Source organism: Lutra lutra, chromosome 8 (assembly GCF_902655055.1).
Source record: "Lutra lutra chromosome 8, mLutLut1.2, whole genome shotgun sequence".
Lineage (NCBI taxonomy): Eukaryota > Metazoa > Chordata > Mammalia > Carnivora > Mustelidae > Lutra > Lutra lutra.
In genome coordinates, this window is record NC_062285.1 from 135,759,031 (window position 1) to 135,782,064 (window position 23,034).

The 23,034-nt window shown below is 51.5% G+C and overlaps 3 protein-coding genes and 1 long non-coding RNA gene across 4 annotated transcripts in view; 3 read left to right on the forward strand and 1 right to left on the reverse strand.

The window, feature by feature from the left end:
- The window catches only part of MGAT3 (beta-1,4-mannosyl-glycoprotein 4-beta-N-acetylglucosaminyltransferase), a 66,364-nt gene extending 50,070 nt beyond the window's left edge, over positions 1-16,294 (forward strand). Inside the window, exon 4 of the transcript XR_007129301.1 lies at positions 16,284-16,294. The gene's annotated coding sequence lies outside the window, so the exon portion shown is untranslated. The remainder of the gene's footprint in view (positions 1-16,283) is intronic.
- On the reverse strand, positions 1,059-8,881 carry LOC125106343 (uncharacterized). Its single transcript, XR_007129306.1, has 3 exons — positions 8,406-8,881; positions 3,327-4,018; positions 1,059-2,804 (listed from the first exon to the last, which is right to left on the reverse strand). It is a non-coding gene; the product is annotated as an uncharacterized LOC125106343 (long non-coding RNA).
- On the forward strand, positions 11,150-11,362 carry LOC125106340 (MIEF1 upstream open reading frame protein). Its single transcript, XM_047740228.1, has one exon. It carries the CDS (start codon positions 11,150-11,152, stop codon positions 11,360-11,362), a length of 213 nt encoding a protein of 70 aa, XP_047596184.1.
- A 722-nt stretch (positions 16,295-17,016) lies between the features above and the next one.
- Positions 17,017-22,954, forward strand: LOC125106337 (mitochondrial dynamics protein MID51). The gene is made up of 4 exons (XM_047740221.1): positions 17,017-17,160; positions 18,080-18,257; positions 18,470-18,732; positions 19,337-22,954. The coding sequence occupies exons 1-4, from the start codon at positions 17,017-17,019 to the stop codon at positions 20,141-20,143; spliced, it is 1,392 nt and encodes a 463-aa protein (XP_047596177.1). The 3' UTR covers positions 20,144-22,954.
- The last annotated feature ends 80 nt before the right edge of the window (positions 22,955-23,034 follow it).

Below are 23,034 nucleotides of genomic sequence, written 5' to 3' on the forward strand. Positions count from 1 at the left end.
CCACCTCTTGCCTCTACCTACCTTTCAACTCAACCCTGTGCTCACTAACTCACTGCGCACCATGACGTGTCCCAGGGAAGATACAGAAATGAAGACACATTTTCTGCCCTCTTGGAGCTCAAAATCAATTGTGAGTAATTGATTGTGGGTTTCTTGACCTCAGCACCAGCGACAACGTGGCCAGATAATTCTGTGTTGGGGGGCTGTCTTGCACATCGCAGGGGTTAGAAGCATCCTTGACCCTACTCACTAGATGAATCCACTCCCTCAAGTGTGACAACCAAACATGTCCCCAGATATTGTTAAATGTCCCCAGGAGGATAAAGGCATTCTTGTGGTTAAGGACAACTACAGGAGGTGTATACAACCATTGAGCACCTACTGTATACATGCCAGGCACTTTACATACATTACTTCATGTAATCTAAATGTAAATCTAAAGCTTTTTTTTTTTTTTTTTAATTTGACAGAGATTACAAGTAGGCAGAGAGGCAGGCAGAGAGAGAGGAAGGAAAGTAGGCTCCCTGCTGAGCAGAGAGCCCGATGCGGCTAGATTTCCCCCTTACCAGCCTGCAAAATTGTGGGGGTGGGGAAGCTAGGATTGGGGGAGATTAAGGGTGTAAGTAAATTGCTCAAGGGCAGACAGCTCCCAGTGGCAGCTCGGACCAGGGCCTCTGCCACTCTTCTCACGGTGCCGTGCTGCCTCCTAGTGGGGGAGTTAGGAACGGCCAAAACCAGCAAGGCGGATTTGAGGCAGCGTAGACAAGTACATGACCCAAAAATGGAAGGATGGATATATCTAATTAGAATCACAGAAAATCGGGGCGCCTGGGTGGCTCAGTGGGTTAAAGCCTCTGCCTTCGGCTCAGGTCATGATCTCAGGGTCCTGGGATCGAGCCCCTCATCGGACTCTCTGCTCAGCGGCGAGCCTGCTTCCTCCTCCTCTCTCTGCCTGCCTCTCTGCCTACTTGTGATTTCTGTCTGTCAAATAAATAAATAAAATCTTAAAAAAAAAAAAAAGAATCACCGAAAATCACAAAGAAAAAAGAAAACCCAAACTAGGAAAAATACACAAGGGTGAAGGCAATGCTAGGGGAACGTGCAAGTGTTGAAGGCCTGCAGAGCAAAAGGGTTCCTGCTCTTCTCCCCTTTTGCGGCCGAAGAGATGAAGGTTCCAGAGCTCGCACAGGAGGGGGCAGAGCCTGGAGGACAAACACCTCTGGAGCATCTGCTGCCAACACTGCGTCTTCCTCACCCGTGTGTCCCCCAGCACTCTGCCCAGAGGGCAGGGCTCCCTAAATCCCACTGAACTGTCCTGATGCAGTGTGCCCATAACAACTCAGCCCTCCTCCTCGGGCTGTCTCCCGGACCCCACTTGTGTCAGTAATAGATGCTGACACATCCCCAGTCGGGCCCCAAAGACCCCTGCACTCTAGCAACTGGAGTCGGGATTCCTCTGTCCCCCTCTGAGCCCCCGAGCACAGAGGCCCACTGTTCTGCATCAGTGGGAGGCTCTGCCAGCCAGTGTCATCCACACCCTTAGAAGTTACTAAGCACAGACCAGGATGGCTCCGCGCTATGCCTCCCTGATCTGTTAAGAGGAGCCTCAGGCCTGCTTGTTGGTGCACGTTCTCCCGGCGGGTAGACGCTTCCTCCTCTGCTCCTCTGATACGAGAAGGTTGTGAGAATGGCCTTCCCATTAGGGAGCCTTGTTTAGAGAGGGTCCCTCCCCTACTCCAGCCTGTCCCGGGTTGTGGGACTGCAGAGACCCCTGGGGGAGGAAAGGCTCTTTCGCCAATCAGCTGAGCATGAGGACATTGGGGGGTCAAGTTCTAAGACTCAAAGGACCAAGAGCATGTACAAACATTACAACTCATCTTCTAAACTGCGCTCAGGGTCCTCTGACGCTCAGTGCGTCATCTGGAATAGATCTCAATTACTCTGTTGCCATACACCCCAGACTCTGAACTGGAAATGTAGAAATCATACCTCGCTCTCCCTCTTCTCCCTCTCCCTGACAAATCCATGCTCAAGGCAGGGCCACTGCCAGCCCATGCAGGCTTCTGTGCAAATTGGGAAAGGCATCCCTTCCCCAAGACATTTTATTTCCACCTGTTGTTAAACTGCCGTCATGTACTGATTTCATTAGAACAAGACAATTCACTGCCTTCCGCCGAAGAAATGTCATAGGAAACTTACAACTCCACAAGGTCTATGATGTGAAAGGCGCCCCTTGGATGTGGTGCCCTTGTGCAGTGTGTAACATGAACCACCACACCCTGCAGCCTTGCCTGTGCCTTGTAGATCTGATCCTATCACCACCCACTCCCAACTTTAAAATAGTCTCTGGCTCCCCAAACAGTGCCAGGTCAAAGTTTTGATGTGGCTCCAGGGAGTCTTGCTATCTCTTCATGCTTCCTTGTCCCACCTCCTTGGACTGGGGTAGAAGCCTTACTCAAAGGCCACCCAATCCACCTACAGGCTCAGCAGCGCTATTCATGACCTGGCTTGGTTTGAAGAGGTGAGCTGGGCCAATCAGAGGAAGCAGGTTGGAAAGGGGGCAAATGGCACAGGTGCAGAGAGAAGCAGCCGTGAGATCAACCTCCAGTAACTGGCTTTGGTCATCCTTAGGACAACCCAACCGAGTTGGTCTCAGAAGAGCTCTGACCCACAACTCACAGAAGCCCCATCAGAGCTGTGACTTGGAGGAGGTCACACTGACCCAGGAGTCAGCAGATTTGAAATGGTCATGAAAATGGGGTCCTCAAATACACACAGGAATTTAGCATATGATATAGATGACACTGGAGGAAAGAAAGATTATTTCATAAATATCTGACAGCCATTGAGAAGAGAGACTACAATCCCTACCTCACTCTTTATCCTAGAGTGAATTCCAGATGCATACACCAAAGATATAAAAAAATTTTTAGAAATACAATTTGGCCAGTCTCTTCTCCCTCTAGGTGTCTGTACAGGTGTGAGTGTGTCTGTGTGTGTGTATGCATGTGCACATGTATACCTGCACCCTGGGGCCAGCAGGGAGGGGCTGAACTGGAAAAACTCTCAAGTGTCCCAAAGCTGTGACCTTCACGAGGGCTCCGGTCTTTGCAGACTCAGCAGATCACAGGAGCCCAAGGAGCAATGTTATGTAAACGACAGAACACCTGTGGATGAGACAATAGGGTTTGGCGGGGATTGGGGTGAACTGGGGAGCTCAAACCCTGTCCAAAGGTGGCGGCTGCTCTTTAACATAAGTAAGGAACCCGGTGCTGCCAGATCATCAAGTATTTGAGCAAACCTGGAAAGCTGTTTTTTCCACTTACCCGGGTCTTGCAAAGCTCTTTGTGGAGCGAGGAGAACAATTCTTGGTCTAGTCCAGCATTTCGGCCTCCAGTTTGCCCCTGGAGGAGTAGTCATCAGCCTGAGTGCTGCCGCCTCATCTGTGAAGTGGGCACACTGCTCTCCAGCCCTCGAAGGACTGTGGGAGGGCTCAGTGCGTATAATAAAGGACGGAAAGGGACACTGACATTCACTAAGCGACTGCTCTGGGCAGGGCACTGTGCTCAGCCTAGCCACCCTTCTCCTGGGTTCTGCAACTCACAGAGGGGCCACCTGTGGGCAGAGGAGGAGCTGGGATCTGGGCTCCAAGCCCGTGCATCTGCCAGCCCAGGCCCCTGCCTCCTGCACCTGCCAGATGGGGGCTATTTGGTGAATGAGCTTACATTCCCCATGCCCTGTTCAGCACCCTCTGGCACAGTGTGGGCAGCAAAGCTTTCACAGGCTAATGGGGGAACCTCACGCTTGTCCAGGGATATTAGATTTTAGTCTGGTGAATACAGGATCAATGGCCTCTGATGAGAGCAAACGCCATGAGGAGGGAGGCGGCAGTCTCTGAGAGTGATTTCCAGGTCCCCGACCAGCTCACATCCTGGAGCTTCGCTGATCCGGCTACAGCCAACTCTTCCACTACTCCATCCGCCCAGGTGAAAGGGTCTCAGTTTTATAAGGCATCTTGCTGGGCAGAGTAAAGGGGATGAGACTGGTAAGACCCTGGTCACAGGGACTCATACTCTCTGCCTTCTGTCGGGAAGCCTGAGGCTCCCCTGTGTGCCCCTTCCTTTCCCTCCCCCTGCCCACTGGGTGAGGAGTGTAGGTGATTATGCTCCCTTGAGGGCTCACTCTCTGGGCCTCCCCACCCTCCTCCAGCTGGAATGCTGGAGCATCCACTCCCACCCCACCCCACTCCACCCCACCCACTTTTCCTCCCTCCAACTGGCCTCACCTCTCACCCTTTCCCCTCCCAGCAATGTCACTGTCTCCCTTACTACCTTCCCATTTACTCCTTCACCCCTGCGCTCTCTCTTAAGGGAGATAGTCTGGGACCAGCCCCTAACTGGGAGAGGCTGGTCTCAGACTGGCTGGAGTACTGGCCTCCTTGGCTGTGGCGGCATCCTCCTCTCCCCAAGCTTCTAGGACATCCCGTCTTTCTGCCGTGTTCTCTCTGCTTCTTCGGACTTAAGACATCAGCATTCCCAGGTCTCCCCTGTGTCCTCCTCTTCCTCCACACCTGCCCCCAGTGACTTCACCTATCCCCAGAGTGGAGCTCAGATTCTAGTCATGCTGTTTATGGCTATTGGAGGTCCTGGCTCCTTGGATGTAACTGGGGAAGTGAGAGTCTTATCCCCACACGGCTGTGCTGAGGGTCAGGCAAGAGTTGGCACACAGGAGCTGTGCTCATTCCTACTATCTTCTGATGGCGCTCTCAAGGTGCACTGCGGTGGCCTGGGGACAAATCTCCTGTAGGTCTCAGCCCATCAGTCCACTCCCTGTAAAGAGACCAGTCAGCTCTCTCCCAGACGACTTCTGAGCCTAGCACTAACTTTCCCCTTGCTGTTGGCTCAGATTAGATTCCTGCCTGAGGCCTGCTGGGCCCTGCCCTCGTCCCCAGTCTTATCTTGGACTCTCCTTCCTGAGTTCTCTGGCTCTCATTCTTTGAACTCTGCCATGGGCAGAGATCCCCCACCTTGGGACCACTCCTGCCCCCGCACCATCACCTAAACTCCCTAAGGCCTCAGCCATAGTTTTATTTCTCATTACAGATACATCCTTAATACATACCCAGATATACTCTGCTTTACTCTCCCTCCATCTTAGCATGAGTTGATTTCAAGGTCAGATTGCTTAGGTACCTTAATTAATCCCCATTTAAACCAAGACACAGGGACGCCTGGGTGGCTCAGTTGGTTGGGCAGCTGCCTTCGGCTCTGGTCATGGTCCCAGGATCCTGGGATCGAGTCCCACATCGGGCTCCTTGCTCGGCGGGGAGCCTGCTTCTCCCTCTGCCTCTGCCTGACACTCTGTCTGCCTGTGCTCCCACGTGCTCTCTCTCTCTAACAAATAAAAAAAAAAAAATAAAAATAAATAAACCAAGACACAGAGCAGTTGAGAACCTTGCTGAAAGTTTCCCAGCTGTCAGGTAGCAGAGCGGGGATTCAAACCCACGACTGACCTCAGACTAACGGCGCCGGCATAACAGCCCGAAGCACACCTTGCTGGCTATTACATCCTCCCTGGGAAACCTCAGCATGCTCGCTGTCCAGTATTTATTTATTTGACAGAAAGAAATCACAAATAGGCAGAGAGGCAGGCAGAGAGAGGGGGAAGCAGCTCCCTGCTGAGCAGAGAGCCCGACACGGGGCTCGATCCCAGGACCCTGAGATCATGACCTGAGCCGAAGGCAGAGGCTTTAACCCACTGAGCCACCCAGGTGCCCCTCGCTGTCCAGCTTTGGGTCTCATCCTTTCACCTCCCTTCCCAGTCGGTGCCCACCCAACCCTGCTTCTGCACTGGGTCACAGGATCTTCTGGTTCCCACAGCACCTGCGAAGGCTCCTCTCTGAGCACCTGTCTGTGTACCTGTCAGCCTCCCCTCTTGACCCCGGCCCTCTTGAGGACAGGAACCGCCTGTTTTACTCTACACTCCCACCTTTAGTCCCGGCTCACACTAGGTCCTCACTACATGCTGAACGATAGACTGCTTGGGAACAACAGTGCCAATCCTCATCGGTCATTTTTTTTGTTCATTTCGTTCTAGTATCCTGCCTTCACCCTCTGGGGCCCAGACCCTTGACCACAGAGGCTTTCCAGGACCAGCGGGCCACAGCTTGAGACTTGCCCGAGTTTCTGACCTGGAACTGGTATCCTGTGTTTCCAAAATCTGTTTGTGGGCCAATATTCCCATGTCCCTATCCATGCATGAGACAGAGACAGACAGACAGACAGACACACCTCATAATACAAGCCTCCACTTACCCAGTGTCAGGCTCCCGATGACCCCTTGCACACCTTCTCACATTTAATCCTCAACAGCCCAAGGAGACAGTCCCTTTATCTCCATCTCCAGCTCACAGATGAGGAAGCCAAGGCACACGAAGCTTAAATCACTTGCCCCATGCCCACCACCAACCCACTGCCTTGTTCAGATTCACCTGGATTGGACTGGCCTGAGTCAGGAAAATGGTCCCTCTCCCCTGTCTTTCTGGAAAAGATTCATTCATTCATTCATTCATTTGTTCATTCATTCCATAATGAAAAATCTGCTACTGGTGTGAGTCACTGTTCTGGTGAACAAGGGCTTCCCACTCACCCTCCATCCATGACCCCATAAGACACCACAGCCAACATCCACATGTACGACTGGGTTATGTCAAAGCTTCAGTATCCGAGAGATCCCAGAGGGCCCCTTGTCCCATCAACCTGGTGGGGCCCTGACATTTGGATCAGTGCTCCTTGCGAGGGTCTTGGGCCTACAAAGTCACCATGGATGCCAGATGCCTGCCTCACTGCCCTCCCCCATTGTCATGGGAGTGCTGGGAGCAGGAATGAGTGCTGTGAGTCTGGAAGTAAAGACCCAGAAGAGTTTAGGGAGAGCTGACCTGAAAGGCAAGCCCCTGGGGAGCCTCTCCCCTTCCCTCCTAAAAATAATATTCTATAGAGCAGGAGGGTCAGGAGGGATATGAAAGGTCACCGGGTCTTCCAGCTGGAAATGTCACCAATTAGAATTATTTGGGTCACAAACTTATTTTTCTATTGAGCAAAGTAGGGCAGCCCGGAAGGGTAGAAGGAACACATGTGGGGCGCCTGGGTGGCTCAGTGAGTTGGGCCGCTGCCTTCGGCTCAGGTCATGATCTCAGGGTCCTGGGATCGAGTCCCGCATCGGGCTCTCTGCTCGGCGGGGAGCCTGCTTCCCTCTCTCTCTCTCTCTCTGCCTGCCTCTCTGTCTACTTGTGATCTCTATCAAATGAATGGATGAAATCTTTAAAAAAAAAAAAAAAAGAAGGAACACATGTTTTGGGGTAAGACAGACATGAGTTCTACTGTGAGCTTCTCAGTTGCCTAGCTCAGTGTCAGAGAAATGGGCAAACCCCTCTGAGTCTTGGATTTCCCATCCATAAAATGGGGATAAAGATGCCTACCAAGCGGGACCGCTGGGATTAGATATGATACAATGTTTGTAAAGCATTCATTCCCAATGGCTGGCACACAAGAGGTGTTTCACAAAGGCACTGTAAGTGCCCGGGGCTGCCACACTGTGAGAATTGTCGAATTTCATCCTGGTCTCCCTATGCCAAGCTGGCCCCGGGGGATCCAGACCCTAGCCTAAGAGCCTCAACTCCACACCACCGTTGCTCCTAAGTCTTAAGCTTCCCTGCTTGAGGCCCCCAACTGGACCCTTCCTTTCCCAGAAGCCCTAGGGGTTCACCAGCTCTCCAGTGCTGCCGGGCTCTCTAGAACACAGGGTAGTCTCCCCTCATCTGAGCGGAGACCTGAGGTACCTGGAAAACAGCCTTCTGCTAGCAATTTGGAATGCTTGGAACATGCTCCTAACTAAGCTGGTGGAGGGAGGCAGCAGGGCAGCTGCTCACGCGGAACCCCAAAGCCACAGTGACCCTTCTCTCTCATACACCACATGAGCAGAGGCTCTCCCTCCAAAGACTTCTGGGATCTGACCACCCCTTCCCTCCACTGCCGCCTCCCTGGTTTGAGCCCCTGTCCTGTCCCCCCGGGGGCTTCTGTCACAGCTTTCTGACTGATCTCCCTGCTTTAGCCCTTGATGCCTTCAGTCCTCCTCCAGCCAGACTGATCCTGTGGCAATGGCACTCAGGGACTCTGCACGAAGATGGACTTGAAAGTGAAGAAAGCGACTGCTTCTCCTAAAGCAGAAGCCATAGCAAAGGCTTTGAAGGCCAAAAAGGCAGCATTGAATGGTGTTCACGGCCACAAGGAAATGGGAAGTTCCACATGTCACCCATCCATGTAAGACAGCCGCCCCTGCCTGCCGGCCCAACACACTCCCTTCACCCCATCCTCTCACACAGCGGCTGTCCTCCCAGCTGGTCTTACCTCTGGGGTCAGCCCTGGCTAGAAGACAGGACTCCATCTTTCCTTGGCCTGCAACACCCGTGGCAGTGCCTGGCCCATTAGAGACGCCTGACAAGGATTTGTTGCAGAAATCAATGGAAGTGGCCAGGAAACTGCTAAGTACCCACCAGTATCTCTAGATAATTTTCAATTCTCCTGAGTCCCAGGCTGAGGTTAGGGAACTTGGCAAACGGCAGTCCTTAAGTGGTGGAGCTGGAACTGGGAGTCCCCCGGGGTTGGACTCCAAACCTTCCTTGCCTGGCCGCACTGGGCACCACGGAGATGCCGTGGGGAGGGGACGTAAAGATTCCGTAAGACATGGGTCCTGCCCTCGAATCTAGTGAGAGAGAAGCAAATGGAAAAATTAAATAACAGCGCTCGGCACATAACTGGTGCCAATAAATACATTTTGCCCTTGAAGGGGTTCCTCCGCCCTCTCCCGCCCACCGCACCGCGGTTCTCCGGGTGGGCAGGCCCGGAACGGGCCCCCGCGAGCCTGTCCTTGGTGACGTCACGCACGGGATAGAACCCGCCTGAGGGGGCGTGGCCCGGTGAGGCTCTAGGCCCCGCCCCGAGAGTGGTCTCGGCCGGGTAGAACGGAAGTCCTCCCGCCTCCGCCCGCCCCCACGCTCTTCAGTCCCTCCCCTCAACTCCGTGCGCAAGGTCGTGTCCCGGAAGTGAAGGGGCCATGTTGGTGGGTGACCCCGGGAGAGGTACCGGGCGAGAGGCGAATTCCGAGGAGTGGTAGCGCGCGCAGTCCGCGGGTGAGTGAGGGGAGGAGCGGGGCCAGGGGCCCGGGGCTCGGCGAGCCTCCGCTCAGGGCCGCGACCGGCGCCCCCCAACCTGGCCACCGGGTGTCTCGCCCCAGACCGCTCAGGTTTTCCCCTGGGAGGCCGCTCTGTGGCCCCGCCTCAGCCTCCGGAAGCCTCCCGGGGCTCCCGAGCCGGCCTGCCCTAGCCCGGGGTCTCCCCATCCCGCCTCGGCCTGGCCCCCCCAGGGTCGGGGCAGGAACTGGGAACCGACCAGGGCACAGTCGCCCAATTGCCGAGCGACCTTAGTAGTAACAGCCTTCGCGTGACAGTCGCCTCAAACCTCATAAAGCACTTTTCCTATGGATTTTCTGGATTCATGTCTCCCACTCCGGGGGGCCCTTGGGGCCGAGGGGAGCTCTTCTACAGTTGAGGAAAAAAGGACGGGGACGGTGGCTTGCTCAGGCTCGCGCAGGAAGTTAGTGAGGCCAGACACTGGTGGCTGACCGACTTTGGGCCCAAAGTTCAGATCAGATAACTCCTCATTCAGTCTCATTTCTTTATATCTGAAATAGAGGTGATCATTTTTTCCACATAGAGACGTTAATTCTTTCATCCAGCGTATTTTGGGGGGGGGCCTTATATGTGCTGGGAGCGTTTGTAGAGCACCTGTGCTTTACATGGTAAGGCCCGAGCAAATGGTAACTATCCTTAGAGCGGCAGGCAGAGTTGGGGTCAGGAGTGCAGCCCTCCTTTCCAGTTGTGTGCCTGTGGGCAAGTTACTTCCCTCTGGGAGCTTCAGTTTCCTCCACTTAAAATGGGGATAATGACACCGGGTTTGTTGATAGAACAAGGTGTGACATTCTGTGGGATGTGCCTGGAACTCCGGTGGTATGTAGTAATCAGTAAGCGTTCGTTGTCATTGTTGGGAGCCCTGACCACCTCATAGGTTCCTTAATTTAAACGTGGTAATGGATGACAAGGCATTTTATAAATGACACTCTGTACCTGTGTGAAGATTCATTGTTACTGAAAGGAGATGGTGGTGGTTTTTGTGTAACTAAATCTAATATTTATTGAGTACTTACAAACCAGGCTAGGCCCCACTAGAAATAAGTAACCCTGATCCAGTATGTGCCAAGCACTATTCTAAAGATTTTTTATTTATTTGACACAGAGAGATAGAGATCACAAGTCGGCAGAGAGGCAGGCAGAGAGTGAGAGGGAAGCACGCTACCCGCTGAGCAGAGAGCCCGATGTGGGGCTCCATCCCAGGACCCTGACATCATGACCTGAGCCGAAGGCAGAGACTTAACCCCACTGAGCCACCCAGGCGCCCCATGCCAAGCACTATTCTAAACACATTTACATACATTAACTCAATTAATTCTCATACCAACCATGTGGGCAGAATATAGTAGTAATCCTCATTGTGCAAATGGAGAACTGAGGTGAGCACAGAGAGGTTAAGAAACTTGCCCAAGGTAATCCTTTCATGAGTGGTGGTGCCAGGATTCAAGTTTGGCTGAGATCCCTTGCCTTCAGCCGCTCTGGACCGCCCCTTGTGGTGAAGTTCTATTATAGATGCTTTCCGTGCATTATCTCACGCCGTTCTCAAAATAACCCAGAGTGGAAGGTAGGTACTCTTTAACATAGTACCATCTCCATTTTACAACTGAGGAAGCTGGTGCTCAAAAGGGTTAAGTACTTTGTCCAAAGTCATATGGCTGGTAGATGGCAGAGCCAAAATTGAAGCCCTAGCCCTTCAGCATAACCTGTACTTTCCCAGAAGAGGGGATTGAGAGGCTGGGGTTTACTCCTCGACCTGTCACTAAGTCATAGTGTGACCTTGGCCCAGATTAAGAAGTCCTGAATTTTAGATAGTGTCTGTAACCCCTTCCATCATTAATTCTGATTCTAGGCTTCTATTTTTTCCCTTCTGCTTATAGCTTGACGCCCACCCCCTACCTGTCCCCCATGGCCCCATGGAGCCGAGAGGCGGTGCTCAGTCTCTACCGGGCCCTGCTGCGCCAAGGTCGAGAGCTTCGCTACACTGATCGAGACTTCTACCTTGCCTACATCCGCCGTGAGTTCCGGAAAAATCAGAAGCTAGAGGATCCTGAGGCCCGGGAGAGGCAGCTGGAAAAGGGCCTGGTCTTCCTCCACAGCAAATTGGGGGGGATTATTTAGGATCCCCTCCTTTTCCCTCTCATTCTAATTCCAAGGGAAAGAGGACAAAAGTGTCTTCCGTAGACACTCCTGCTCTTTCCCATCCCTACCTCACAGATGAAGTAAGAAGCCTCAGGTAGGTAGAAACTTTTTTTTTTTTTTTTAATATTTTATTTATTTGACAGAGATCACAAGTAGGCAGAGAGGCAGGCAAAGAGAGAGAAGGAAGCAGGCTCCCCACGGAGCAGAGATCCTGATGTGGGGCTCGATACCAGAACTCTGGGATCATGACCTGAGCTGAAGGCAGAGGCTTTGACCCACTGAGCCACCGGAGCCCCCGACACTTACTCTTACAGGTTTCTTTCTTTCTTCCCTTTTTTTTTTTGGATGCAGAGGACCAGGAAAGTCACTTTTCAGTGACCATAGTCACTAGAAATCAATAGAGGAAATACAGATGTTAACAGAAGTAGGTTTCTTGATTGAGAAAAAATAGGCTGTGAGTTTCAAGCCCCACCGGAACAGAATTATTACCATGATTTTATTTCATGGAACATTTGACATACGAAAATTTTAGAAAAGATACTCAGTTCTAGGCTGGCTCATTCTGCCAGTGGGTTCAGTTACCTTGTGGGTCAGATCATATCCCAGACATAACTGGGTTCTGTTATAGTCTAGAAAGTAAGTATAGTGTGTTGACTGCGAAGGACCATGTCTGGGTTCAAAACCTGGCACAGCTGCTAATAGCTGGGATTTAGGGCAAATCACTAGACTTTTCCAGGCCTCCATTTCCTCATTTGTAAAATGGAGAGAATGCTACCTTTATCCAGTTATTTTGAGAATTAAATGAGATCGTGCACACAGCACTTGGAATGGTGCTTAGTAGGAGGTTTGTGAGCCCTGTTTACTCCTGATAGCATGTTACCAAGAAGTCCCCCTCTAACCTAATGAGTATATTTAATTCAACAGCTTTTCCAGAGGGCCTTCTATGGTCCTGGCATTCTGGCAGGCTCTGGGATAAAGAGAAATGATACGGTCCATCAAGGACTCGGTCTAAGGTGGAGATCAACAGGAAGTAATTGCAGTGGGAGCAGCTCTGTACTAGAGGGTCATATAAAGAGTTTGGAGATGGGATGAGGACAGGATTCTGCCTGAAGTAGGGTGGTAGGAGGACCATAGGTGGCCATTGAAAAGGGGATGTTTGAGGACTGCCTCAGATGAGAAAGAAAAGCTTGCCAGGCAGATGGGCAGGAATAAGCAAGTACGCTGGTGGAAACGGCATTTGGTAGTCCTGAAACCTGAGTCTGCTGTGGCTCGAAGGGCAGACCTGTACGGCAAGTGGCCAGAGTTGAGGCTGGGCCAAGTCAGCAACAATACTGATTCCCCTATCGAAGAGATGGCGACATCTGAGAGGAGGGGGACCGTCACAGCTTTGGGAAGCAGGGGACGGGCATGAAAGAGGGATTGTGGCCACGAAGACATTGGTGAGAGATGCTAGAGGCAGCAGATCTGTCCAGATTACAGAGCGAAGGGAGGGGGTGGGGTGGCTGCCCGTAAGTACATGTGCACAGCAGTGGGGCTTGGTGACCAGTTGGCTGAGACTAGAGGAGGAGAAAGGAAAAGGAAGACTAGCTGAGGTGGCAGGCTTGCCAGCTGGGGGAGGGTGCTGTGTTTGATGGAGAAGGAAAGTGGGCGGGGGGGAGCGGGGAGCCTTACATAAGGGCTTTTGGTTCGCCTCAGCCACTTGGGTTGCCTGGCAGACTGGCCTTCAGCGGTGGGAGCTGGGGGAGGGCTGATGCCCATGGGAGCCTTCCTACACAGGGAGGGGTAGCAGATCTGGCAGGGAACTCATGAGTTACTGATTCTTTGTGTTCTTAATCTAGTTTGACTGTGAGTTGGGTTACAAATCACCATCACCATCTCCTCAAAAAACCAAAAATAACCCCATAGGGTTAATAGGTCAGTGGTCCAATGAACACGTACTATGTATCAAACACTGTTGGCCCTGGGGATGTGGCAATAAGTGTGCCAGAATGCCTCCAAGAAGTGTGTTGGTTAGTAGAGAGGGGATGTGAGCGGGTGGGGCTACAGGCTTCTTCGGACTCCTTAAACTACTTCTCCCCAGCAGCAGGAGCTCCAGGTACCAATCTTGGCTGCACAGCTTACTGTGGGCCAGTTACTTGGGCCAGTTACTTCCCCTCTGGCTCAGTTTTGTCATCCATAAGTTGGCAAGAACGCTGTGACTGACCTCGTGATGGTGGTGGTGGTGGTATGAGGAGATGTGTAAAATGCCCAGCCTGGGGTACACACTTGGTGCATGTTCGCTGGCCTGGTGTGTACTCCTGCCGGGCAGGTTTAAGTCCTGTGATTTTCTCAAGTAAAATAAGTTGGAATTTTCATAGTTCTGGGAACTGCTGGGCCACCATGACTCGTCCTCCCCACTACATCGGGGTAATGAGTATTGCTATTCCCATTTTTGTATCTGGGTAGACAGGTTAAAAACTTGCCTGAAGTGGCGGCAGTGCTGAGACTGTCCATCCCCAGCCCTGCCTGCCATGTTGGTGTTCCTTCTCCTCCTCCTTCTCTGTCGTCATCCTTTTAAAAAAAATACTTTGACCCTTTTTTAGTGTACAGTTCAGCAGTGTTAAGACTATTCATACTGTTGTGTCACAGAGCTCCGGAACTTTTCCGTCTTGTAGAACTGAAACTCTGTACTCATGAAACAACAGTGCTCCTTCTTGATTGCACTGAGGAGCCGGGCTCCCCCTCCTTGCCAGGTGGATTTCTGTGTCCAGATCAGCAAGCTAGAGCGGCAGAACCTGAGTGGACGAGGGACAGTGGATAAGCAGTTTGAGCTGGAACAAGTTAGTCTTATTTATTTATTTATTTTTTCTAAAGATTTTATTTATTTATTTGACAGAGATCACAAGCAGGCAGAGAGGCAGGCAGAGAGAGGGGGAAGCAGGCTCCCTGCTGATCAGAGAGCCCGACACGGGGCTCGATCCCAGGACCCTGAGATCATGACCTGAGTCGAAGGCAGCGGCTTAACCCACTGAGCCACCCAGGCGCCCCACAAGTTAGTTTTAGAACAAGAACTTCTGGGGACATCTGGGTGGGTCAGTTGGTTAAGTCTTCACCTTCAGTTCAGGTCATGATCCTAGGGTCCTGGGATTGAGTCCCACGTCAGGCTCCTTGCTCAGTGGGGAGTCTGCTTCTCCCTCCTCTTCTGCCAGTCCCCCACTTGTGTTCTTGCGCGCGTGTGCACGTGCTCTCTCTCTCTCTCTCTCTCTGACAAATAAATAAAATCTATTTAAAAAAAAAAAGAACGAGAACTTTTATCTCCCTGTTGAAGCTCATGGAAGCACTCTCCTCTCCCGGGTCACCAAGTGTTGACATCACCTGGGCCTTGGATGGCGGGAGCACTTTGCCCTAGAGGAGGAAGAGCCTTCTCCAAGCCTACACAACTTAATAGTTTTGGTCTCAAGCGCAGGTTAGCATCAGTGCGTTTTAGAGGCCATCTTTAGCTCCATCTCTAAAGGAAAATTGTAACTCTGCATGGTCTGGGTTGCCGCCTGCCTTCTGGAGGTTGACCTTTTGTCCTGTTCGTAGAAATCATAAAAGACTTAACGATAGCCAGTATCTGTGGAGTACTTTTACTGTTTATAAAGTGCTCGCATATAGTATTTTTGTAGATGTTGTTTCCTCACTACAACCTTATGATTCAGGCCATGAAGGCGTAATTATCCCCTTTTCATTGTTGAGAGAGGAAGTAACTTATGGAAGTCACCAGCTAATAAGTCAGGGCTCAAAGACAAATACTTATCCACCAGATTTCCGGCTCAAAAACTCAGGCTCTTTTCTGTTAAGCCACATCACTGCCTTGTTCTTACCGGTCATCACACGGGCTCACATGGGCCCAGGACTGCATGGCCCAGGGAGGCTGCTTCTGGCTTTTGCTTGCGGGGAGGATGTTTCCTGGTCCTGTTGCCTCACATTCAAGGAGGTGCCTGCATCTGGGGGTTCTCTCTCTTACAAATACATCAGTGAAAGTTCTTTTGTTGTTTTAAAAAAATAAAACAGTGGTCGTTTGTTACGTGTGGGGAGCTGTGTAAAGTTCTACTTTGTCCTGTGGCCACTTACTCAATGGCCACTGGAGGGAGGATGAGTAGCATTCTCGCCTGACCCCACCTGTAACATAGTTGAACTCTTGTCCCTGGCCTTTCTTGCTCTTTGTATATTATGAAATGGGAACCTGTTTCAGCTGGCCAAGTAGTCTCCCATTATGTCCCTAAATCGGAAACTTCTACTGACTGTAAGAGATAGAGAACAGTGCCACCGAGGTTGTGAACTCTAGTTAGGGAAACATATTTTTGGATTTGACAATGACTCTCCCTTGATAACTTAATTGCTGGAATAAGTAGAGTCAAAAATCTTTCTTTCTTGGGGAGGGGAAGGATAGAGGCAAAGGGCAGGACATGTGAAGCTGGCAGTACGCAGTTGCAACAGTAGGGAAGGTTACTTACACTGGAAAATGCACCCCGGTATCCTGTCTGTCTCTCCTCCCATTCTGGGTGTGCTGGGGCCCTGGCTGGTGTACAGCTGGTTTTCTCTGTGTAACTCCTGGTGAGCTGGCCATGGGAGGCCGGGGAGAGCAGCAGTGGTGGGAGCAGTACTCAGATCTGAACCACATGGCCATCCTTTATCTGCGTGCGGCCCAGGGTTCTAACTTGCTGGGAATCGGGCTTATTTGGGGACGTGGGGAACTTCATCGGGATGACTCCATTGTTGCCGGGGAGCATGCGTGTGTACCCCTTGCTTGAGTGCTGGATGAGAGGCCAGCCTCTTTAGTATGGAGCCCATGAACTCCCTTTTAGATGATCACATCTTTAGTTCATTTTCGAAGTGCATTTGGGCAGAGGGATTTTTCTCCCAAGTTAACGGCCAGGTTAATGGCATTTATTCTCAATGTCACAGTGCCGGCCTCACATGAGTTTGTAGCCCCCCTGAACACTTTCCTCAAGAAGTGGGTAAATGTAATAAGATGTGGTAGAAAAGGCATCGTACTGGGAGCTGGGACCCCTGAGTTCTGGAGATGGCTCTGCCATTCCCTGTCACTGGGACCTCTGGCAAGTCACCTCCCTATGTGTGGAGTGATGGCATGGGACTGGACGAGCATCTTCTGTCTTAATCTAGTAGATGAGCCCTTCTCACGCCTCACCGTATAGGAGGTAGTAGCCAAAGGATCAAAACACGGTCTACATTATACTGATGGGACGGGAGAGGGTTGAATTGCATGTCGGGTACTTCATGCTAATATAAGGAAGGATTAAGGTGCCTCGTTAGCGCAGTAGGTAGCACATCAGTCTCATAATATAAGGAAGGATTAACAGTGAGCTAAGGCTTTCTAGTTCTATCATCTCCGTAGATTGGTGGGGAGGTTTTTTGGCACAATTAGCGCCATCCTTTCTTCTCCCTTGCATGCAGCTACCTCGTGGGACATGATATCTCTGTCTTGACCTTAGAGCCCGCAGTGCTATAGGCAGAAGGATTTGGGTTGCTGGAATTCACAGAACACCCTGTACTTGTTGGGAGCTGGCCTCATGGCAGAGACGGGGAGGGATGGCTCTCGAGGTCCCAGGCAGTGATGGCTGTGTTCTGCCTTTGTCCTCAGGTGCGCGATGGCAGGCTCTGGTGAGCGCAAAGGCAAGAAGGATGACAATGGCATTGGCACAGCCATTGATTTTGTGCTTTCCAATGCCCGGCTGGTGCTGGGGGTAGGCGGAGCGGCCATGCTGGGCATCGCCACGCTGGCAGTTAAGCGGGTAAGTGCGTGCGGCCGGGGCTGGGACAGGAGAGGGGGTGAGGCTGCTTCTGTGGAGTGGAGCTGATCTGGAACGAGACTCCAGTCCTGCCCCTGGGCGCGTGAGCTGGTCAGGTGGCATTATAAGGTGAGCCTTTAGGAGAATTCACTAGGTCCGTTTCTGGGACTCTGCCCTAAAGAAATCACTGGTAGTACAAATAAGTCTGTCCCGGTGAGGAAAAAATGGCAAATAACCAAAATATCCTTCCTTAATTACCTTATTTAAAATGGCAACACTCCCACCACATATACGCTTCCTACTTCCTTTCCTACTTTATCTTTCTTAACATTTATCTCTGTGTGCATACTTCACATTTAACTTGTTAATTAGGTACTACCTGTATCCCTTCACTGGACTGGAAACTTGGTGAGGGCAGGGTTGGGTCTCTTTGGTTTACTGCTTTATTCCACACTTGGAACAATGCCTGGCACACAGAAGCTGCTTGGTATCTAGTAAATAAGTGAATCCGTGTTCAACGGTATGGGAGGTTCATAAGGTACAATGTTGTATCGTCAGAAAAAGTATCGTAGTGTTGAACACTGGTTCATTTTTAGTGGCATGGGGGAAATGATAAAAGTGATCAGTGAAAAAAGTCCAGTTCCAAAAGTATATGTAGAATCAGATCCTAATTATATAAATGTATGTTTCCAGAAAGAACTAAACCAAAATAGCAACAGTTGCCTTTGTGTTGTGATACTATGGTAGATCGGTTTCTTATTTGTATCATTTAGTATTTCCTAAGATTTTCCACGTGGAGCAAAGTATTCCATAATCTAGGATAAAACAGTCATTGAAAAATAGTAGTTGAACTCCCGAGGGCAGAGCTGCTGGGAAGGGAAACAGGCAGGAAGCTACCTCTGCTGGTCCTCTCCTCTTGCAGATGTATGATCGGGCGATCAGTGCCCCTACTAGCCCCACCCGCCTGAGCCATTCAGGGAAAAGGAGCTGGGAAGAACCGAACTGGATGGGCTCCCCCCGGTTGCTGAATAAGGACATGAAGACAGGCCTGAGCCGGTCCCTGCAGACCCTTCCCACAGACTCCTCGGTCTTTGACACGGGTGAGGAAAAGGCTGTTACCCCTCTGGGACTTCTCTCTGGGCTCCCAGTACTACATCTGCCTTCAGCAAGTGTTTCTCGAGCACATGTGTGCCAGGCTCTGTGCTAGCACTTGTCTTTGGTGCCAGGCCCCTCCTCCTTTCCCGGGGCCGAGGCAGCTGTGGTCTAAGAAGCATGGGAAGAGCTCACATGCCTCTCTCTCTTGCCTTGGCAGATACATTCTGCCCACCCCGGCCCAAGCCATTGGCCAGGAAGGGCCAGGTAGACTTGAAGAAGTCACGACTCCGCATGTCCCTGCAGGAGAAACTTCTTACTTACTACCGGAACCGGGCAGCCATCCCTGCTGGCGAGCAGGCTCGGGCCAAGCAAGCTGCTGTGGACATATGTGCCGAGCTCCGGAGCTTCCTGCGGGCCAAGTTGCCTGACATGCCGCTTCGGGACATGTACCTGAGTGGCAGCCTCTATGATGACCTGCAGGTAACAGCGTGGTTCCCACGAAGGGCAGGGCTGGGTGCCGACTAGGATGCTTCTCGAGAGTGTCGTTGGTACCGAAGATCAGCATCCCAGGCTTGCCAGAAAGACCGAGGTCTTCCTGCTTCTGCATTCTGCCCACTGCAGTAGTACTTGTTCGGTCTTCTTAACCCTTTCTTGTTCTTTTTTCTTGTTCTGACAGACATGTTTTTTTGTTTTGTTTAAGATATTATTTATTCATTTAACAGAGAGAGAGAGAGAGAGAGCGCGCACGCCCAAGTAGGCAGAGTGCAGGCAGAGGGAGAGGGAGAAGTAGGCTACCTGCTGAGCAGAGCACCCGAGCCCGCTGAGCAGAGGGCTCAATCCCAGGACCCCGGGATCATGACCCGAGCTGAAGGCAGACACAACCGACAAAGCCACTCAGGCGCCCCTGACAGATGTGGGTTTAAATCCTCACTCTGTTTGAATTGGTAATGGCGATATGAACGAATTTGTAGTTTCCTTTATTGTTGGGGGCAAATTAGATGGTGGGACCTGTGTTTCAGGATGCTTGTCTCTCGAGCAGATTAAGTCCCTCAAATTAAGTCCCTTTTTAATGCTGCCCCAACAGGTGGTGACAGCAGACCACATCCAGCTCATCGTGCCCCTCGTGCTGGAGCAGAACCTGTGGTCGTGTATACCCGGTGAGGACACCATCATGAACGTCCCTGGCTTCTACCTGGTCCGTCGTGAGAACCCGGAGTATTTTCCTCGTGGTAGCAGTTACTGGGACCGCTGTGTAGTAGGTGGCTACCTCTCCCCAAAGACAGTGGCAGACACGTTTGAGAAGGTAGTGGCTGGCTCCATCAACTGGCCAGCCATAGGGTCTCTCTTGGACTATGTGATCCGACCAGCACCACCCCCAGAAGCCCTGACTTTGGAAGTGCAGTATGAGCGTGACAAGCATCTTGTCATTGACTTCCTGCCATCAGTGACCCTTGGCGACACTGTCTTGGTAGCCAGACCACACCGGCTGGCGCAGTACGACAACCTGTGGCGGCTGAGCCTGCGTCCTGCAGAGACGGCACGCCTGCGGGCTTTGGACCAGGCCGACTCGGGCTGCCGATCTCTGTGCCTCAAGATCCTCAAGGCCATATGCAAGTCCACTCCGGCTCTGGGCCACCTCACTGCCAGCCAGCTCACCAACATCATCCTCCACTTGGCCCAGGAGGAGGCTGACTGGTCTCCAGAGATGCTGGCTGACCGGTTCTTACAGTCCCTGAGGGGGCTTATCAGCTACTTGGAGGCCGGAGTCCTGCCCAGTGCCCTAAACCCCAAGGTGAACTTATTTGCAGAGCTCACTCCCGAAGAAATAGATGAGTTGGGATATACTCTCTACTGCTCGTTGTCTGAGCCGGAGGTGCTGCTGCAGACGTAAGGGCAGGTGAAGGCCAGAGTGGGCGTCAGGTGGTCAGACCCTGGCTTCTCCGTTAGAAACATGTGGCTGCAGAGTTGGTGCCTCACAGGGTCCCTAGGTGCCTCCTATCTTGCTGGTCATCGCCCGGTCACTTCATGCTGATCAGAATGCCATCTCCTTGTCTCCTGTTTTCTCACCGGACCCTTTCTATTTTTGTTACCAAACACTGTGCTCCTACTCCTCCCCTCCCCCTTGCTCCAGGCTCATTTATCTGGAATGAATTGAGAAGGCAGAGCACTGGCCTGAGCTGGTGTCTAACATTGTGGCCCAGGTTTTCTGTCCCTGTCTGCCCTGCCCTTTGGCCTCTTTGTTTTCAGTGTCTTCTCTCTCTTTTCCTCTTGTTCACGCCTTCTGTTTTGCTCTATCCCTGGGAGCCTATCTGCCTCGTCAAGATGTTGCCTTTTCGTTGAATGTCACAGAAGAGTTCTGATGGCATGTTCCAAGCTGAGCTCTGCAGACTGAGTGCTCAGACAGTATTTAGAGTTTCTGGGGGCAAAGCTATCGAAAGAGCTGGCCTTTGACCCAGGTTCCTGGAGAAGCAGCCCGTTTCCTCCGCCTCCTGACTGGCTCCGATTCCTGAGTGCTGAGAAGGTCTCATGGGAACACAGTTACTGACCCGCACAGGAGTGAGGTCAATATAAGTCGGGTGCAAAGTTGCTTGGAGATGGCGTTCTTCAGTGGCCAATGTGCAGTGGGGGAGCTGGCTTGGTGCAGAGGGCCTAGGGGAGGGTGTGTGTGCCCCGTGTCTGTGCCTCACCCTGGGCTGGTCCAGATCCGAGCTGCTGTGCGAGAAGCTGGGGTGGGGTGGAGTGGGGGGAGACGAGGGAGGAGGGAATGGGCTGTCGGGACAGCACAGGTGCCGTGCACAGGTGCTGCTGGTCGGCCCCTTCCTTGCCTTATTGCCAATCAGAATGAGGCCTTCAAGGACACAGCCTCTGCGGTAGAGGTGGAAGAGAGGTTGACAGGCAGCAAACACCTGCCGAAAAATCCAGTCACCAACAGAGACGTGGCCACCCTGTTTCTTCCCCATGAGGCCCTGCCTTTCCAGGACGTTGCCTTAGCGCAGGAATAGGCCCACAGCCAGCCCTTCATTCCCCACTCTCTGCCATGGGAACACGAGGGGACGTTGGCTGAACTCTCCAGGCACCGCCAGAGGCCAGAGGGCGAGCAGACATGCGCTGACCTCTTTCCCATCCTGTCCGACCCCGAACCTGGGGGACTGGTGCTACCCAGGAAGAGCGCGCGTGGATAAGACACACAGGAGAGGGAGGCGGGGCTTCCTGCGCTCCCTCTGGTTTCCGCTGCTAAAACCGCGCTGTGGGCCGCGCTGTGGGCCGTCACAAGTATCCTGAGGGTGGGGAGGAGGGTCTCACGTGGTCAGTGAAGTTTCTTGCTTTGTGCTTTCTTCCTGTTCCTGGCAAGAAGCCAATAATAATTCTGTTTCTGATCTGCCTATCCAGTATTTTGTTCTCCCATCAAGTTTTATTTTTTCCTCTTCTTACTACCTCTCCATCAGGGAGATTCCGGTGACGCTCTCTGCAGCTGTCTCATTCCTTCCCCATGACAGTAGCATGAACTGACTCTCTAAATAGCACTGAAACCTCAGCTACCTTTTGGATTTAGGGTAGAGATTCCTGTCCCCTTTTTGTTATCGATTAGGAGGTTGTGAACTAGGGTTAACCTTAGCTACGTTTGGAAAAATTTCCTGCTTCTCTCCTAGATCTGCAGCGGTTCCTTAAAGTGGCTCAGTTGCCATTTGTATGCATTTATTCAGAAAGAATGAAAAATACAAATCCCAGAACCTTGAGAGCGATTCTCCATCCTGGCTGTTCATCAGGATCAAGTTAGAGTTTAAAGAAAATCTCTGTGCCTGACTGCTACCCTAGGTGACTGGCAGAGAGGGTATAGGGGAGGACCTGGCATCGATGGCTCCTGTGTACCTGTCTGGTATCCATTAGAGGGAAGGGAGAGGGTTTCAAAAGCATGGGTTAGTCTTCACTGAGATAAAGGATTTGGTTTTCCTAATGTATTATAGGACCTAGTTTTCCCAAGCTGGCATCTCTGACCAAATTCCATATAAAATACTGGAAGGAGAGCTGAAAAAAACGGTTTTAAAGACAAAGACCCCAGTTATCAAAGCCAAGTGTAATTGTGATTTGGTTTTATCTCCTTAAAGAGCATCTTTCTAAGGGCATCTCTGTCTCTTAACTATGTTTCACAAAACCAAAAACTGTAACTTTCCCATTTCACAAGCAAGAACCACCCAGAAGTCCTCAGAGCTAGAAGCAGTGGGAGTTCTTGGCCCTGGTCCTGGTGGGTTTGCTGATTGAGGCTGGGCCAGCCCTGCAAAACATGGAAGGTTTCCGGTGCTTGGAGACTTGGATGGAAGAGGGCAACATTCTGACCTACCCCCCACCCCCTCACCCCACTCTGCCCCACTCTGTCCAGTTTTTTAATCTTTGGGGAAAGATGTTGTGCCTTTCCCTGCCATTCTGCCTTTCTATTCAGTAATTCCTACCTTTGCCTGAAGTAATGGCATCTGCTCCTACTTCTCCACCTGGACCTTTTTTTTTTGCACTGTCTGGATTAGCAAACCATGAGTTAGCCTAATGCTTAAAAAATATACTCATTGTCTTGAAAGCCTAATCAATTCCGAAGTATATTTTGGTTTTTTCCCTGTTATCCCTTCCTAAAAAAATGAGTTCAGGATAACAGTATTTTATATGCTTGGTTGTGACTTTTTTTCCCCTCAAATAAATAATCAAAAACTAATGTCTGGAAAAGCTGTGTTGAGGCCTATAGTCTTTCTTCCTGGGTCTCTGCTCCTGGTGGTCACCCTGTTCATACTCCAG

Bases quoted from the DNA above. Each gene is read 5' to 3' on its own strand.
- LOC125106340 (XM_047740228.1), top strand. From the start codon at position 11,150: ATGGCCCCATGGAGCCGAGAGGCGGTGCTCAGTCTCTACCGGGCCCTG.
- LOC125106337 (XM_047740221.1), top strand. From the start codon at position 17,017: ATGGCAGGCTCTGGTGAGCGCAAAGGCAAGAAGGATGACAATGGCATT. The intron at 18,258-18,469 runs GTGAGGAAAAGG...TTGCCTTGGCAG, and splicing joins CTCCTCGGTCTTTGACACGG to ATACATTCTGCCCACCCCGG. The intron at 18,733-19,336 runs GTAACAGCGTGG...CTGCCCCAACAG, and splicing joins GCCTCTATGATGACCTGCAG to GTGGTGACAGCAGACCACAT.